Below are 16,584 nucleotides of genomic sequence, written 5' to 3' on the forward strand. Positions count from 1 at the left end.
GTGACTCAGTTTCAACCTCATTTAAAGCGCGGAATTATTACATGCAGGAAACATGTTCCCAATGTTGGGGGAAGTCCAGAACCAGGGGCCACACAGTCTAAGAATAAAGGGGAGGCCATTTAAAACTGAGGTGAGAAAAAAACTTTTTCACCCAGAGAATTTGTTGTGAATTTGTGGAATTCTCTGCCACAGAGGGCAGTGGAGGCCGATTCACTGGATGGATTTAAGAGAGAGTTAGATAGAGCTCTAGGGGCTAGTGGAATCAAGGGATATGGGGAGAAGGCAGGCACGGGTTACTGATTGTGGACGATCAGCCATGATCACAATGAATGGCGGTGCTGGCTCGAAGGGCCAAATGGCCTCCTCCTGCACCTATGTTCTAACACATGAAGAGGACTTTAAGCGTTTTTGAGTACCCTGCCCATCCTTATCCCTTGAGGTCTTCGTGAAGCTTTGCGATTTATTTTTGACTCCTGGAACAGTGGATACAGTAGATGAGGTTGGAGGAGGTGCAGGTGAACCTCTTTTACGTTTATTTAGTTTAGTTTAGTTTAGAGATACAGCGTGGAAACAGGCCCTTCGGCCCACCGAGTCCGCGCCGACCAGCGATCCCCGCACACTAACACTATCCTACACACACTAGGGACAATTTACAATTTTACTGAAGCCAATTAACCCACAAACCTGCACGTCTTTGGAGTGTGGGAGGAAACCGGAGCGCCCGGAGAAAACCCACGCAGGTCACGGGAAGAACGTACAAACTCCGTACAGACAGCGCCCGTAGTCGGGATGGAACCCGGGTCTCTGGCGCCGTGAGGCAGAAGCTCTACCCGCTGCACCACCGTGACCGCCCTAAAGTTTATATAGTATATTTGTTTATGCTTGTGTCGTGGTGGTGGGTTTGTTTTGAACAATTTAGTATTGTACATATTATTGTAAGTCGGTGAATAAATTATTTTTGTTGTTTAAAAACAAAGGGTTTGGTTTCTGTGAGGAATGTTGAGCGGGGGAAAGCTGAGTTAATATGTGCTCTCTCCAACAGGATAAGCAGGGCATTCCCTGGTGGCTGGGACTGAGTTACAAGGGGATATTCCAGTATGACTACCACGACAAGGTGAAACCCAGGAAGGTAAGCACTGTGAAGGCATTGAGCATTCTGCGTCTGATATCACTGTGTGTACACGTGCATCCTGTTATTCACTCTATGACAGCAGACACAGAATGCTGGAGTAACTCAGCGGGACAGGCAGCATCTCAGGAGAGAAGGAACGGGTGACGTTTTGAGCCGAGACCCTTCTTCAGACTAAAGAAAGGTCTCGACCCGTAACATTGCCCATTCCTTCTCTCCCGAGATGCTGCCTGACCCGCTGAGTTACTCCAGCATTTTGTGTCTACCTTCGATTTAAACAAGCATCTGCAGTTTTTTTCCGACACATTCACTCTAGTTTTTTTCCGACACATTCACTCTACGACAGGTGGCTACACCAGTAGGTTGGGCGTTGAAGAAAGCTGAAGGTACACTTGACAAGATAGCAGGCAACAGCAGCTTTTCACTGTACCTCGGTATGCGTGACAATAAACTAGACTCAACTGAACAAAACTGTTGTTTAGGGGGATACGGGGGGGGCCTCATTGAAACTTGGGTTATGCAGCGGGTCGAGCTGCTGCCTCACAGCGCCAGAGACCCGGGTTCCATCCTGACTACGGGTGCCGTCTGTACGGGGTTTGTACGTTCTCCCCGTGACCTGCGTGGGTTTTCTCTGAGATCTTCGGTTTCCTCCCACACTCCAGAGACGTGCAGGTTTGTAGGTTAATTGGCTTCGGTATAAATCTAAATTATCCCTGGAGTGTTTAGGATTGTGTTAGTGTGTGAGGATCGCTGGTCGGCACGGACTCGGTGGGCCGAAGGGCCTGTTTCCGCGCTGTATCTCTGAACTAAACTAAAGTAAAGACCCACACACAGAGGGTTTAAAAATAGCCGTGCGTGTGTCATGGACTTCCTTCATCCTGGGCAGGAAGCAGCCGCTGATTACATTGCACATCGTCGCAGGAGGTGATTTTATCCCGTGCCGTGCAGATGTTGATATCTGCACATCTGCCAGGAAGTTGTTGCTGAATCATCGCCCTGTCACCTGCTCAAATACTTTGCATTATGTTCCGAGAGAGGGCAGGGATGTCAATGAGTCTCTGGTCACTCACTCACTCCACTGGGACCAGGATACCGAGAAACGTCAGTACTGGGAGACTGACTTGATCTTTAGACGTTAGCCTTCAGAGACACAGCGCGGAAACAGGCCCAGGGAGGGAGGGGGAGGGGGAGGAGGGGGATGGGGGGAGGGGTGGGGGGAGGGGGAGGGGTGAAGGGAGAGTGAGGGAGGGGGAGGGTGTGGGGGAGGGGGAGGGGTGGGGGAGGGGTGGAGAGGGGGAGGGGTGAAGGGAGAGTGCGGGAGGGGGAGTGGTGGAGAGGGGGGATGGAGGGAAGGGTGGAGGGCGGGGGAGTGGATGGAGGGAGGGGGAGGGGGTGAGGGAGGGGGAAGGGGTGGGTGTGGAGGGTGGGGGAGGGGGTGGAAGGCGGGGGAGTGGATGGAGGGAGGGGTGGGGGAGAGAGGGGGGGTGGAGGGAAGGGTGGAGGGCGGGGGAGGGGATGAGGGAGGGGGAGAGGGTGAAGGGAGGGGGTGGGGGAGGGGGAGGGTGTGGAGGGTGGGCGAGGAGGAGGGGGTGAAGTCTCACGGTGTCACTGATAAACCCTGGGAACTTGAATGATTTCCACAATGTCTCCTGGGAGGCCGGGTTCAGCTAACGTTGTAAACTGCCTGTGTAGGAACGAACTGCAGATGTTGGTTTAAATCAAAGATAAACACAAAAAGCTGGAGTAACTCAGCGGGTCAGGCAGCATCTGTGGAGAGAAGGAATGGGTGACGTTTCAGGTAGAGACCCTTCCTCAGAATGAACACGAAACGTCACCCATTCCTTCTCTCCAGAGTTGCTGACTGTCCCGCTGAGTTACGCCAGCATTCTGTATCTATCTTTGTTATAAGCTGCCTGATAGTTGGGGCCTTGTTAGCTCAATCATATCAAGTCTTTGATGATGTCGGCTGCTTTCCCGAGGCAGCGTGAAGTGTAGTTGGAGTCAATGGTGGGGAGTGTGGTGTGTGTGATGGGCTGGGCCACATCTACAATGGTGGGGAGTGTGGTCTGTGTGATGGGCTGGGCCACATCTACAATGGTGGGGAGTGTGGTGTGTGTGATGGGCTGGGCCACATCTACAATGGTGGGGAGTGTGGTCTGTGTGATGGGCTGGGCCACATCTACAATGGTGGGGAGTGTGGTGTGTGTGATGGGCTGGGCTACATCAACAACTCCCTGCAATGGAGAAGATCAAAGGGAAGGCTGTTTGTGTAGAAGGCCATAAACGTGAACTTGATATCTCTTTTCGATGGAGACCAAATGAGGAATAAAGAAGTGTTCAGAACTACTATCTCAGCCTGCACAATATCCAGTTTCTTTCCTGATATCATCTGCGCTTGGCCCAGCTACATATTCCATGCAGAGAAAGTTATGAATTCATCAGCCATGGGCGTGTGTGCGTGGGGAAAGCATGGCCGAACAGCGGCTGGGAAATGTTGAATACTTTATGGAGTCCGGGACTCTTTGGGCAACTCACTCAGCGCGAGAGGCAGGGCCAGCCCAGCCCACTGACTATTTTATTAGGGGCGGACCAAAAGGAGAAATGCAAAATCCGGGAGCGATCCAAGGATAATATTGTGGAAGGAACAAAGGAACTAAGAGAGAGGCGAAGCTTTAAGCCAGTGCCACGTGCGTGCCTGGTTACAGGGCACAGGGAGTGCGTTACACCACTCGCCCCTGAGGAGGGTGGGCAGCACGGCAGCCAGGCCACTCAGTGCACCCTCTTCCCAGCTTAGATTAGAGATACAGCGCGGAAACAGGCCCTTCGGCCCACCGAGTCTGCACTGACCAGCGATCCCCGCACACTAACACTATCCTACACACACTAGGGACAATTTGCACTTACACCAAGCCAATTAGCCTACAAACCTGCACGTCTTTGGAGTGTGGGAGGACCCGGAGATAGGGGCCGAACGAAGTCAGGTGGTACTAGTGTAGATGGGGCATGTTGGTCGGTGTGGGCGGGTAGGACTAGTGTAGATGGGGCATGTTGGTCGGTGTGGGCGGGTGGGACTAGTGTAGATGGGGCATGTTGGTCGGTGTGGGCAGGTGGGACTAGTGTAGATGGGGCATGTTGGCCGGTGTGGGCAGGTGGGACTCGTGTAGATGGGGCATGTTGGCCGGTGTGGGCAGGTGGGACTCGTGTAGATGGGGCATGTTGGTCGGTGTGGGCAGGTGGGACTAGTGTAGATGGGGCATGTTGGTCGGTGTGGGCAGGTGGGACTAGTGTAGATGGGGCATGTTGGTCGGTGTGGGCAGGTGGGACTGGTGTAGATGGGGCATGTTGGTCGGTGTGGTCAAGTTGGGCCGAAGGGCCTGTTTACACTCTGTGTCATTTTATGACTCTATATCAGGAAAGGAAGTGTATGAATGTTTGCCTTCCTCTCAGTATCAGTCCTCGGACTGTATTATTCCACTCCCTCTTCTCCTCTCTCCCATCGGGCAAGAGGTACAGAAGTGTGAAAACGCACACCTCCAGATTCAGGGACAGTTTCTTCCCGGCTGTTATCAGGCAACTGAACCATCCTACCACAACCAGAGAGCAGTGCTGAACTACTATCTACCTCATTGGTGACCCTCGGACTATCCTTGATCGGACTTTACTGGCTTTACCTTGCACTAAACGTTATTCCCTTATCCTGTATCTGTTCACTGTGGACGGCTCGATTGTAATCATGTATTGTCTTTCCACTGACTGGTTAGCGTGCAACAAAAGCTTATCACTGTACCTCGGTACACGTGACAATAGACTAAACTGTAAAATGTTCCCAATGTTGGGGGAGTCCAGAACCAGGGGTCACAGTTTAAGAATAAGGGGTCGCCCATTTAGGACTGAGATGAGGAAAATAAATTCCACCCGGAGAGTTGTGAATCTGTGGAATTCTCTGCCACAGAAGGCAGTGGAGGCCAATTCACTGGATGTTTTCAAGAGAGAGAGTTAGATTTAGCTCTTAGGGCTAACAGAATCAAGGGATATGGGGGAAGAAAGATGTAATTTGCTGGAGTAACTCAGCGGGTCAGGCAGCATCTCTGGAGAGAAGGAATGGGTGATGTTTTGGGTCGAGACCCTTCTCAAGATATGGGGAGAAAGTGGGAACAGGGAACTGATTTTAGATGATCATCCAAGATCATAGAAACATATTAAATCGGTGCAGGAGGAGGGCATTCGGCCCTTCGAGCCAGCATTGCCATTCATTGTGATCATGGCTGATCATCCACAATCAGTAACCCGTGCCTGCCTTCTCCCCATATCCCTTGATTCCACTAGCCCCTGGAGCTGTATCTAACTCTCTTTAAAATCCAGTGATTTGGCCTCCACTGCCCTCTGTGGCAGAGAATTCCACAAATTCACAACTCTCTGGGTGGAAAAGTTCCTTCTCACCTCAGTTTTAAATGGCCTCCCCTTTATTCTTAGACTGTGTGGCCCCTGGTTCTGGACTCCCCCAACATTGGGAACATTTTTTCCTGCATCTAGCTTGTCCAGTCCCTTTTATAGTTTTACACGTCTCTATAAGAATCTTAATGAATAATAATATAATAATATATTCCTTTATTCGTCCCGCACCGGGGAGATTGACAGCGTTACAGCAACATAGTGGATAACAAGAGAACATTCATTATAAATACAAGGATAAATTGTCATCGGTTTTCTGTGTGTTCTTAGCTGTGATTGTTGACTCGTCTGCTGGGAGCAGTGCTGGTTGTGCAGTCTCACAGCAGCGGGAAGGAAGGACCTCCTATATCTCTCCTTCACGCACTTGGTGCTGGCTCGAAAGGGCTGAATGGCCACCTCCTGCACCTGTGTTTGTGTGAAACTGAAACTGTTGGTCTGGGCTGTGTGCACAGGTCTGTGAGATTCACTGCGGCCTTTCCGTCTGTGGTGTGGTGGGCCGGACGCTATGCTGGACACCGGTTCCCACAGCGGCCGGTGACAGTGTGGAACTACAGTGAGCTGCTGAGCTAACGCCAGCCAGGCCTCGCCTCTGCACACACAGCTTCCGGCTGCTACCCTTACATCAAGATCACGGCTTCAATTCCCCACAACATGTGTTCCACATCACGTATGATGATGTCACGGCAGTCTCGCCCTCCCCACAACATACATGGCAACCGGCAGATGTCAGTAAACACGTTCATCCCTAGCAACGGTGGGAACGGGTCTGCCGGGGATCACCAGGAACAGCATTCTCAAGCAGAAGTTCAACAGATGCAACGTAAAGGGAACAATGTTTAGTGCAAGATAAGGTCCAGTATTAAAGGTAGACCGAGGGTCTCCAATGGGGTGGATGGGACCGCTCTCTAGTTGGTGACAGGACGGTTCAGTTGCCTGATAACAGCCGGGAAGAAGCTGTCCCTGAATCTGGAGGTGTGGGTTTTCATCAGTGTCCCATCAGTCTGAAGAAAGGTCTCAACCCAAAACGTCACCTATCCATGTTCTCCAGAGATAGGTGACGCTGGAGTAACTCAGCGGGTCAGGCAGCATCTGTGGAGAACATGGATAGGTGACGTTTCATTGTAGACGTAGCCCAGTCCAGCAAACAGACCTGTGAGTGCGTGTGTGTGAGTGTGTGTGTGTGTGTAAGTGTGAGTGTGTATGTGAGTGTGTGTGTAAGTGGGTGTGTGTGCGCGTGCGTGCGTGTGAGTGAGTGTGTGTGAGTGTGTATGTATGTGTGAGTGTGTATGCGTGTGAGTGTGTGTGTGTGAGTGCGTGTGTGAGTGTGTGTGGGTGTGTGTGTACGTGCGTGTGTGTGTATGTGCGTGTGTGTGTGAGTGTATGTATGTGTGAGTGTATGCGTGTGCGTGTGAGTATGCGTGTGTGAGTGTGCGTGTGTGAGTGAGTGAGAGTTTGTGTGCGTGTGTGTGTGCGTTTGCACGTGCATGTGTGTGTGCGTGTGCGTGCGTGCGTGTGTGTGTGTACGTGTGTGTGTGTGTGCGTACGTGTGTGAGTGTATGTATGTGTGAGTGTGTATGCGTGTGAGTGTGTGTGTACGTGTGTGTGAGTGTGTGTGCAGTATCCCCAGTGCATATAGCAGCAGCCCCCAGTGCTCGGTGCAGGTGTGTTTGACGTTCCTGACGCTGGCTGTGTGGGGCAGGGAGTTTGTTGCTGGGAATGGGTGATACGTATCCGGAGCAGAGTGTCCTTGTGGGGCCTGTATGGGCGGCTTTGTTAGGGCACAGATCTAGAAGGCTGACACAAGATGTGGAGTTAGTCAGCAGGTCACACAGCCAGGACAAGACTGCCAGTCATGCACAGAGTTGTTCAGCTCAGCACTAAGTCCCGTTTCCTTTATCATCGTTACTTTTCTGCATCTCCTCCATTCATTTGTTCTAAGGTAGACACAGAGTGCTGGAGTAACTCAGCGGGTCAGGCAGGCAGCATCTCTGGAGAGATGGATCGGGTGACGTTTGGGGTCAAGACCCTTCCTCACCCTTCTCCTGTCTGAAGAAGGGTCTCGACCTGAAACGTCGCCCATTCCTGCTCTCCAGAGATGCTGCCTGTCTGAGCCGCTGAGTTACACCAGCACTCTGAGTCTGCCTTCAGATCCCATGTTCGGCCTGGCTGGGCACGTGGGGGGGGCTGGGCACGTGGGGGTGGGGGGGGGGGGTGGGGGTTGGGGGGAGTGTTTTACGGTCGTATATCCCGGATAGAACAATGAGGTTCTTACTCACAGCAGCGCTGCAGAATAAGCACAAGCCCCAGAGAGAGATTGGCGGCACTCCTCCCTGTAACAGCCGATGGTCGACACAAAAAGCTGGAGTACTCAGCGGGACAGACAGGCAGCATCTCTGGAGAGCAGGAATGGGTGACGTTCCCGGGTCGAGACCATTCTCAGACGGGTGAAGGGTGAGGAAGGGTCTCGACCCGGAGCGTTGCCCGTTCCTTCTCTCCAGGTAGATGCTGCCTGTCTGAGCCTCTGAGTTACTCCAGCGTTCTGTGTCTGTCTGTGGTTGGAGCCGGCATCTGCTGTTCCTTCCTGAACATTCCCTGTAACAGTGGGCAGGAAGCGGAGAATCCCGCGGGGTGTGAGAGAGAGAGAGCGGTTTCCGATCTTGAGGGGAGGCTGGTCTCTCCACCCTCCCTCCCTCCCTCCCTCCCTCCCTCCGGCAGACTGGGGCACACATGGTTGTGTTTAGTGTGTCAGGATCCAGGGCAGCTTCAGCCTGGACAGACACACTCTGCCGCGCTGCAGGAAGTCTGTGGGAAGCTGAGAGGCCAGGCAGCGGGGAGAGAGGTGGTGAGGGGTGGGGGTGGGGGGGAGGGGGCTACAGGCGGGAGGGGGTGGGGGCTGTGGGGGGGGGGGGGCTGGGGCTCGGCTCACACACGCCAGAGCAAAGAACCAGCAGAGAAAAGGCTCTCCGGGAAAACATGCCCTGGAAGCCTGAGAGGGCAGCTCGGTACCTACACGGACTTCACTGTGAGAGGAGAGAGAGGGGGAGAGAGAGGGAGAGAGAGAGAGAGAGGGAGAGAGAGAGAGAGAGAGAGAGAGAGAGAGAGAGAGAGAGAGAGAGAGAGAGAGAGAGAGAGAGAGAGAGAGAGAGAGAGAGAGAGAGAGATGAGAGAGAGAGAGAGAGAGAGAGAGAGAGAGAGAGAGAGAGAGAGAGAGGAGAGAGAGAGAGAGAGAGGAGAGAGAGAGAGAGAGAGAGAGAGATACATTGTGTGTGGGTGGGTGGGTGTGAGTGTGTGTGTGGGTGGGTGTGAGTATGTGTGTGTGCATGTGTGTGGAGTGAATGGGTGTGTGCGTGAGTGTGTGTGGGTGCGTGGGTGTGTGGGTGCGTGTGTGTGCGGTGTGTATATGTGCGTGCGTGGGTGTGTGTGTGTGTGCGTGCGTGGGTGTGTGGGGTGTGGGGTGTGAGCGTGGGTGTGTGCGTGGGTGTGCGGGGTGTGTGGGCGTGTGTGTGGGGTGTGTGTGGACGTGTGTGTGGGGTGTGTGTGGGCGTGTGTGTGGGGGTGTGTGTGCGTGCGTGGGTGTGGGTGTGAGCGTGGGTGTGTGCGTGGGTGTGTGGCGTGTGTGCGGGGTGTGTGTGGGCGTGTGTGTGGGCGGGTGTGTGTGTGGGTGTGTGTGGGGTGGGCGTGTGTGTGTGGGGTGTGTGTGGGTGTGTGGGCGTGTGTGTGTGGGCGTGTGTGTGTGGGGTGTGTGTGGGCGTGTGTGTGTGGGGTGTGTGTGTGGGCGTGTGTGTGTGCGTGTGTGTGCGGGGCGTGTGTGGGTGCGTGTGTGTGCGGGGTGTGTTCTGTTAACGCGGTTGTGGTCAGGAACACGTCTGATGATTTTTGTCTCTGCAGATTTTCCAATGGCGGCAGCTGGAGAACCTGTACTTCAGGGAGAAGAAGTTTTCAGTGGAAGTTCATGATCCTCGCAGGTAACAGCGTCTTGCGCTGGCTCACGGTCTGACGGGCACGCGCGGTGTAGCCGGGGCGAGGGCAGAACAACACAGATTACAGGCGGCACAGAGTGCTGGAGTAACTCAGTGGGTCAGGCAGCATCTGTGGAGAACATGGATAGGTGACGTTTCACAGAGTGCTGGAGTAACTCAGTGGGTCAGGCAGCAACAGTAGTTTGTACGTTCTCCCCGTGACCTGCGTGGGTTTTCTCCGGGTGCTCCGGTTTCCTCCCACACTCCAAAGATGTGCAGGTTTGTAGGTTAATTGGCTTTGGTATAAATGTAAATTGTCCCTAGTGTGTGTGGGATAGTGTTAGTGTGCGGGTATCGCTGGTCGGCACAGACTCGATGGGCCGAAGGGCCTGTTACCGCGCTGTATCTCTAAACTAAACTAAAATAGACACTGGAGAAGATGGATGGGTGACGTTTCGGGTCAGGACTCATCCTCAGCCCTGAAACCAGAGACGCTGCCTGATCAGCTGTTGCTCCAGGACTTTGTGTCTTTTTTTTGCAAACCAGCATCTGCAGTTCCTTGCGCCTGAATTCCGAACAGGTTCCTTGCTCCTAGCAAAGACTGCGTTCCCTGCCACCTTAAACCGTAGACTTTAGAGATACAGTGATGAAACAGGCCCTTCGGCCCACCGAGTCCACGCCGACCAGCGATCCCCGCACACTAACACTATTCTACACACACTAGGGACAATTTACATTTTTACACCAAGCCAATTAACCTACAAACCTGCACGTCTTTGGAGTGTGGGAGAAAACTGGAGCACCCGGAGAAAACCCACGCGGGTCATGGGGAGAACGTACAAACTCCGTACAGACAGCACCCGTAGTTGAGATGGAACCCGGGTCTCTGGCGCTGTGAGGCAGCAGCTCTACCCACTGCACCACCCTGCCGTGCGGGGCCGTGAACAGCGCGCTGTGCGTGATTGTTGTTCCCGTGTGAAGTCCGTGGGTTGATGTGGAGGCGGGGTGTCTTGGCTGGGACGGAGTTGGCAGCGTCTGTACTAAGCGGGAGGTGGAGAGGAACCGTAACCCTATACACAACCAGCATTAACACAGCGCTCTGTTTACATTCCCAGGGCTTCTGTAACCAGGAGAACCTTTGGTCACAGTGGGATCGCAGTGCACACATGGTACGCCTGTACTGCCCTGATAAAATCCATCTGGGCCATGGCTATCAGCCAGCATCAGTTCTATCTGGACCGGAAACAAAGCAAGGTAAGGCCCAAACAAGCAGGCAGCTTACAACCCAGCGGCAGGAATATTGATGTGCAGGAAGCAACTGCAGATGTTGGTTTACACTGAAGACAGTCTCGCCAACGTCTACAGATGTGTCGTAGAAAGCATGTTAGCGGGATGCATCACAGCTTGGTTTGGGAACAGCTCCATCCAAGACCGCGAGAAATCGCAGTGTATTGTGGACGCAGCCCAGACCATCACACAAACCAACCTCCCTCCCTCCCACCGACTCCATCTACACCTCACGCTGCCTCGGCAAGGCCAGCAGCCCAGACCATCACACAAACCAACCTCCCTCCTTCCCACCGACTCCATCTACACCTCACGCTGCCTCGGCAAGGCCAGCAGCATCATCAAGGACCAGTCTCACCCCGGCCACTCCCTCTTCTCCCCTCTCCCATCAGGCAAGAGGTACAGAAGTGTGAAAACGCACACCTCCAGATTCAGGGGCAGTTTCTTCCCAGCTGTTATCAGGCAACTGAACCATCCCACCACAACCAGAGAGCAGTGCTGAACTACTATCTACCTCATTGGTGACCCTCGGACTATCCTTGATCGGACTTTACTGGCTTTACCTTGCACTAAACGTTATTCCCTTATCCTGTATCTGTTCACTGTGGACGGCTCGATTGTAATCATGTATTGTCTTTCCGCTGACTGGTTAGCGCGCAACAAAAGCGTTTGGCCCAGGAGTTATGTCCCAGATAAATGCAAGGCCCGCAGTGTGTGACGTCTGGAGTTTTACTTGGGGCGGCACGGTGGTGCAGCGGGTGGAGCTGCTGCCTCACAGCGCCAGAGACCCGGGTTCCATCCCGACTACGGGCGCGGTCTGTACGGAGTTTGCACGTTCTCCCTGTGACCTGCGTGGGTTTTCTCCGGGCGCTCCGGTTTCCTCCCACACTCCAAAGACGTGCAAGTTTGTAGGTTAATTGGCTTCGGTAACGATTGTAAATTGCCTCTTTGTGGAGAGTGTTCTGAGGGATAGGTTTTAGAGGCATTTGGTTGGGCAAGGGCTGATTAGGGATAGTCAGCATGGTTTTGTATGTGGGAGGTCGTGTCCCACAAATCTGATTGTTTTTTTTTGAAGACATGACCAAAAAGGTCGATGAGGGCAGAGCTGTAGATGTGTACATGGATTTCAGTAAGGCTTTCGACAAGGTTCTGCATGGTAGGCTGCTCTGAAAGGTGAGATCGCATGGGATCCAAGGAGAGATAGCTGAATGGATAGCAAATTGGCTCCATGAAAGGAAACAGAGGGTGATGGTGGAAGGTTGCTTCTGGGACTGGAGGACTGTGACCAGTAGTGTGCCTCAGGGTTCGGTGGGCCCGTTACCGTTTGTCATCTACATCAATGATTTGGATGAGAACATGCAGGGCAAGATTGCTGATGATACAAAAGTTAGTGGTTTTGCAGATAGTGAAGATGGATATGACAGATTGCAGCAGGATCTGGATCGATTGGCCAGGTGGGTGGAGGAATCATTGATGGAAGTTAATACAGAGAAGTGTGGGGTGTTGCATTTTGGGGTGTCGAACAAGGGCAGGACCTACACAGTGAATGGTAGGCCTCTGGGGAGTGTTGTAGAGCAGAGCGATCTAGGAGTGCAGGTGTATGGTTCCTTGAAGGTCGAGTTGCTGGTAGATAAGGTGGTCAAAATGGCTTTAGGCACATTGGCCTTCATCAGTCAGAATACTGAGTTTAGAAGTTGGGAGGTCATGTTGCAGTTGTATAAGACGTTGGTGAGACCGCATGTAGAATATTGTGTTTATTTCTGGGCACCATGTTATAGGAAAGATATTGTCAAGCTTGAAAGGTTCAGAACAGATTTACGAGGATGTTGCCGGGACTAGAGGGTGTGAGCTACAGGGAGAGGTTGAGCAGGCTGGGTCTCTATTCCATGGAGCGCAGGAGGATGAGGGGTGATCTTATAGAGGTGTACAAAATCATGAGAGGAATAGGTTGGGGAATCGAGGACCAGAGGACATGGGTTCAAGGTGAAGGGGAAAAGATTTAATAGGAATCCGAGGGGTAACTTTTTTCACACAGAGGGTGGTGGGTTTACGAAACGAGCTGCCGGAGGAGGTAGTTGAGGCTGGGACTGTCCCATCGTTTAAGAAACAGTTGGACGGGTACATGGATAGGACAGGTTTGGAGGGATATGGGCCAAGCGCGGGCAGGTGGGACTAGTGTAGCTGGAACATGTGGGCAAGTTGTATCACTCCATGACTCTATGACGGTAGTGTGTGAAGGATGGTGTTAATGTGCGGGGATCGCTGGTCGGCGTGAACTCGGTGGGCCGAAGGGCCTGTTTCAGCGCTGAATCTCTAAACTAAACTAAACTAAAGTCTGGGTCGGAGGTTCCCCTTTGACCAACGCGGGAGATTGTTCAGTGACTGAACCGAGATACAAACCTGATAACTGGTTGCCAGCCATGACCTGTGAGACCTGCAGAAACACGGAGCTGGAGCTGCTGGTTACTACACGCGCTCCTCAGCTAACGATAGGGTTACCTTCCGAGAAACCATCGCAAACCCAAAATATCGCACCTCGAAATGCATTGAATCCACGCGATCACGTGGCCGGCGGCTCACAGCGGCTCACTGCCAAGCATCGTAGACCGGGAAGCACCGGTACACTAAAGGCGTCTCTATCTGGGACATGTGACAATAAAACACTCTTGAGTCTGGGCCCTGACATGTTGTTGTTGTTGTTGTTGGCTCCGCTCAGTCCAAGATCCACGCGGCGCGAAGCCTGAGTGAGATCGCCATCGACCTGACGGAGACGGGCACCTTGAAGACGTCTAAGTTGGCCAACCTGGGCAGTAAAGGCAAGATCATCAGCGGCAGCAGCGGCAGTCTCCTCTCCTCAGGTAACGCATCCCCGCACGCACGTACACACACACGCACGCACCCCTCTCACGCCCACGCACGCCCGCACACACGCACGCACCCCTCCCACGCGCACGCACGCCCGCACACACGCATGCACCCCTCCCACGCGCACGCACGCCCGCACACACGCACGCACCCCTCTCACACACATGCACGCACCTCTCTCACACGCACGCCTGCACACACGCATGCACGCCCGCACACACGCACGCACGCCCGCACACACGCACACACACACGCCGCACACACCCCTCTCACGCCCACGCACGCCCGCACACACGCACGCACCCCTCTCACGCCCATCACCGCACACACACACACGCACCGCACACACACACACACGCTCCGCACACACGCACCCCTCTCACCCCCACAGCCACCCTGCACACACGCACACACGCACCCCTCTCACACGCACATACTCCGGCATTTTGTGTCTATCAAATGTCAGGTAGTCCCGTGAGACTGCTTTACTTTTGAGTAAGAGTGTGGTTTTGGTCTCCTAGTTTGAGGAAGGACATTCTTGCTATTGAGGGAGTGCAGCATAGGTTCACCAGGTTAATCCCCGGGATGGCGGGACTGACATATGATGAAAGAATGGGTCGACTTGGCTTGTATTCACTGGAATTTAGAAGGATGAGAGGGGATCTTATAGAAACGTATAAAATTCTTAAAGGATTGGACAGGGTAGATGCAGGAAAAATGTTCCCGATGTTGGGGGAGTCCAGAACCAGGGATCACAGTTTAAGAATAAGGGGTCGGCCATTTAGGACTGAGATGAGGAAAAACCTTTTCACCCAGAGAGGCAGTGGAGGCCGATTCACTGGATGTTTTTCAAGAGTTAGATTTAGCTCTTAGGGCTAACGGAATCAAGGGATATGGAGAGAAAGCAGGAACGGGGTACTGATTGTGGATGATCAGCCATGATCATATTGAATGGTGGTGCTGGCTCGAAGGGCCGAATGGCCTCCTCCTGCACCTTTTGTTCTATGTTGATTAGACCTTTTGGAGTAACTCAGCGGGACAGGCAGCATCTCTGGAGTGAAGGAATGGGTGACGTTTCGGGTCGAGGCCCTTCTTCAGACACTAAACTTAAACTAAGTGTGGCCTCACCGACTCTCACAAAGTTGTGTCGGAGTCGTTGGGACAGTCGTAAACATGTTTGTTTTTCAGTGGCGGGGAGGGGGGGGAGGGGGGGAGAGAGAGTATCGGTGCCAGGCCATTGTTACAGCACTAAAGAACATTCCAGAAATATCCTGTTCATTGAGGGGCTGATAACGATCGAGAAAGGAGCGGGGAGTGTGGAGAGCTGAACAAATTGTTCCTCTGCCTGCCTCCTTGTTGCTGCCTCTACAGCTGTGGCTCGCAGTACAATAGTCTTCAGGCTCGCCGGATACTGGCAGGGGTTAGATAGCAGAGCGCAACACACACTGCTCAACGCACACGCCGCCTCGCATTACACGGGTGCAGCATGCAGAGAGTATCGTCAATCTCCACCCAGAGAGGCGTGAATCTGTGGGACTCTCTGCCACAGAGGGCAGTGGAGGCCGATTCACTGGATGTTTTCAAGAGAGAGTTAGATAGAGCTCTAGGGGCTAGCGGAATCAAGGGGTATGGGGAGAAGGCAGGAACGGGGACTGATTCTGGATGATCAGCCACGATCACATTGAATGGCGGTGCTGGCTCGAAGGGCCGAATGGCCTCCTCCTGCACCTTTTTTTCCTATGTTTTCTATACGATGCGATAGAACTTTATTCATCCCCAGAGGGAGATTGGTCACAACATACAACCTGGTGCACAAAAACTAGAACTAAAACTAGAAACTAGAAAAAGAAAAGTGGGGGGAAAAAGAAAAAGACAAGAAATGCCAGGGATGAAGGGCCTCGGCTGTGAGGGGAGACTGGGCAGACTGGGGTTGTTTTCCCTGGAGCAGAGAAGGCTGAGAGGGGACATGATCGAGGTGTACAAGATCATGAGGGGCATGGATAAGGTAGATGGCGGGGAACTTCTTCCACTGGTGGAAGGTTCAACAACGAGGGGACATAGATACAGGGTAAGGGGAGGGAGGTTTCGGGGGGATGTGAGAAAGAACTTTTTCACCCAGAGGGTGGTTGGAGTCTGGAACTCACTGCCTGGGGTGGTGGTGGAGGCGGGAACACTCACAACGTTGAAGAGGCATTTGGATGGGCACTTGAAATGCTACAACATTCAGGGCTACGGTCCAAATGCGGGAAAATGGGATTAAAATTAGACTGTGTTTGGTAACAGACGGCACGGACACGATGGGCCGAAGGGCCTCTTTCTGTGCTGTAGGACTCTATGACTCTATAACTGTTGGCTGCCTGCCTTGTTCACCGGAACGCACAAACAAACAAACACAGGCTTATCCCCTGGGCAGGGGGTTCTAAACGAGAGCCCCCCCCCCACACCAGGTCCCCCTTTGTTCTTTGCTCACGAGGTACAGTGAAAAGCTTTTGTTGCGCGCTAACCAGTCAGCGGAAAGACAATCCATGATTACAATCGAGCCGTTCACAGTGTTCAGATACAGGATAAGGGAATAACGTTTAGTGCAAGGTAAAGCCAATAAAGTCCGATCAAGGATAGTCCGAGGGTCACCAATGAGGTAGATAGTAGTTCAGCACTGCTCTCTGGTTGTGGTAGGATGGTTCAGTTGCCTAATAACAGCCGGGAAGAAACTGTCCCTGAATCTTGTGATGCCATTGCCCCAGCGTGGTTGTGTCCTTACCATAAAATTCCACGGCTCGTTTCAATCGTGATGTTAAGCCATTTCCTTCAAATAGACTCATAATGTCACTGCAGAAAGATGGTTGAGGAAGTCAATGAGTTTGTGCAGTAAAATCAGCCATCAGTATCAAT

The 16,584-nt window shown here is 52.9% G+C and overlaps 1 protein-coding gene across 1 annotated transcript in view; it reads left to right on the top strand.

Annotated features, from left to right (window-relative positions):
• frmd4a (FERM domain containing 4A) overlaps window positions 1–16,584 on the top strand; it is a 79,563-nt gene that overhangs the window by 31,507 nt on the left and 31,472 nt on the right. The window contains exons 9-12 of the mRNA XM_078419378.1: window positions 1,043–1,129; window positions 9,470–9,546; window positions 10,656–10,794; window positions 13,544–13,685. Of these exons, the coding sequence (XP_078275504.1) occupies window positions 1,043–1,129; window positions 9,470–9,546; window positions 10,656–10,794; window positions 13,544–13,685 (445 nt within the window). The remainder of the gene's footprint in view (window positions 1–1,042; window positions 1,130–9,469; window positions 9,547–10,655; window positions 10,795–13,543; window positions 13,686–16,584) is intronic.

The sequence above is a fragment of the Rhinoraja longicauda genome, chromosome 23, assembly GCF_053455715.1.
Source record: "Rhinoraja longicauda isolate Sanriku21f chromosome 23, sRhiLon1.1, whole genome shotgun sequence".
NCBI lineage: Eukaryota > Metazoa > Chordata > Chondrichthyes > Rajiformes > Arhynchobatidae > Rhinoraja > Rhinoraja longicauda.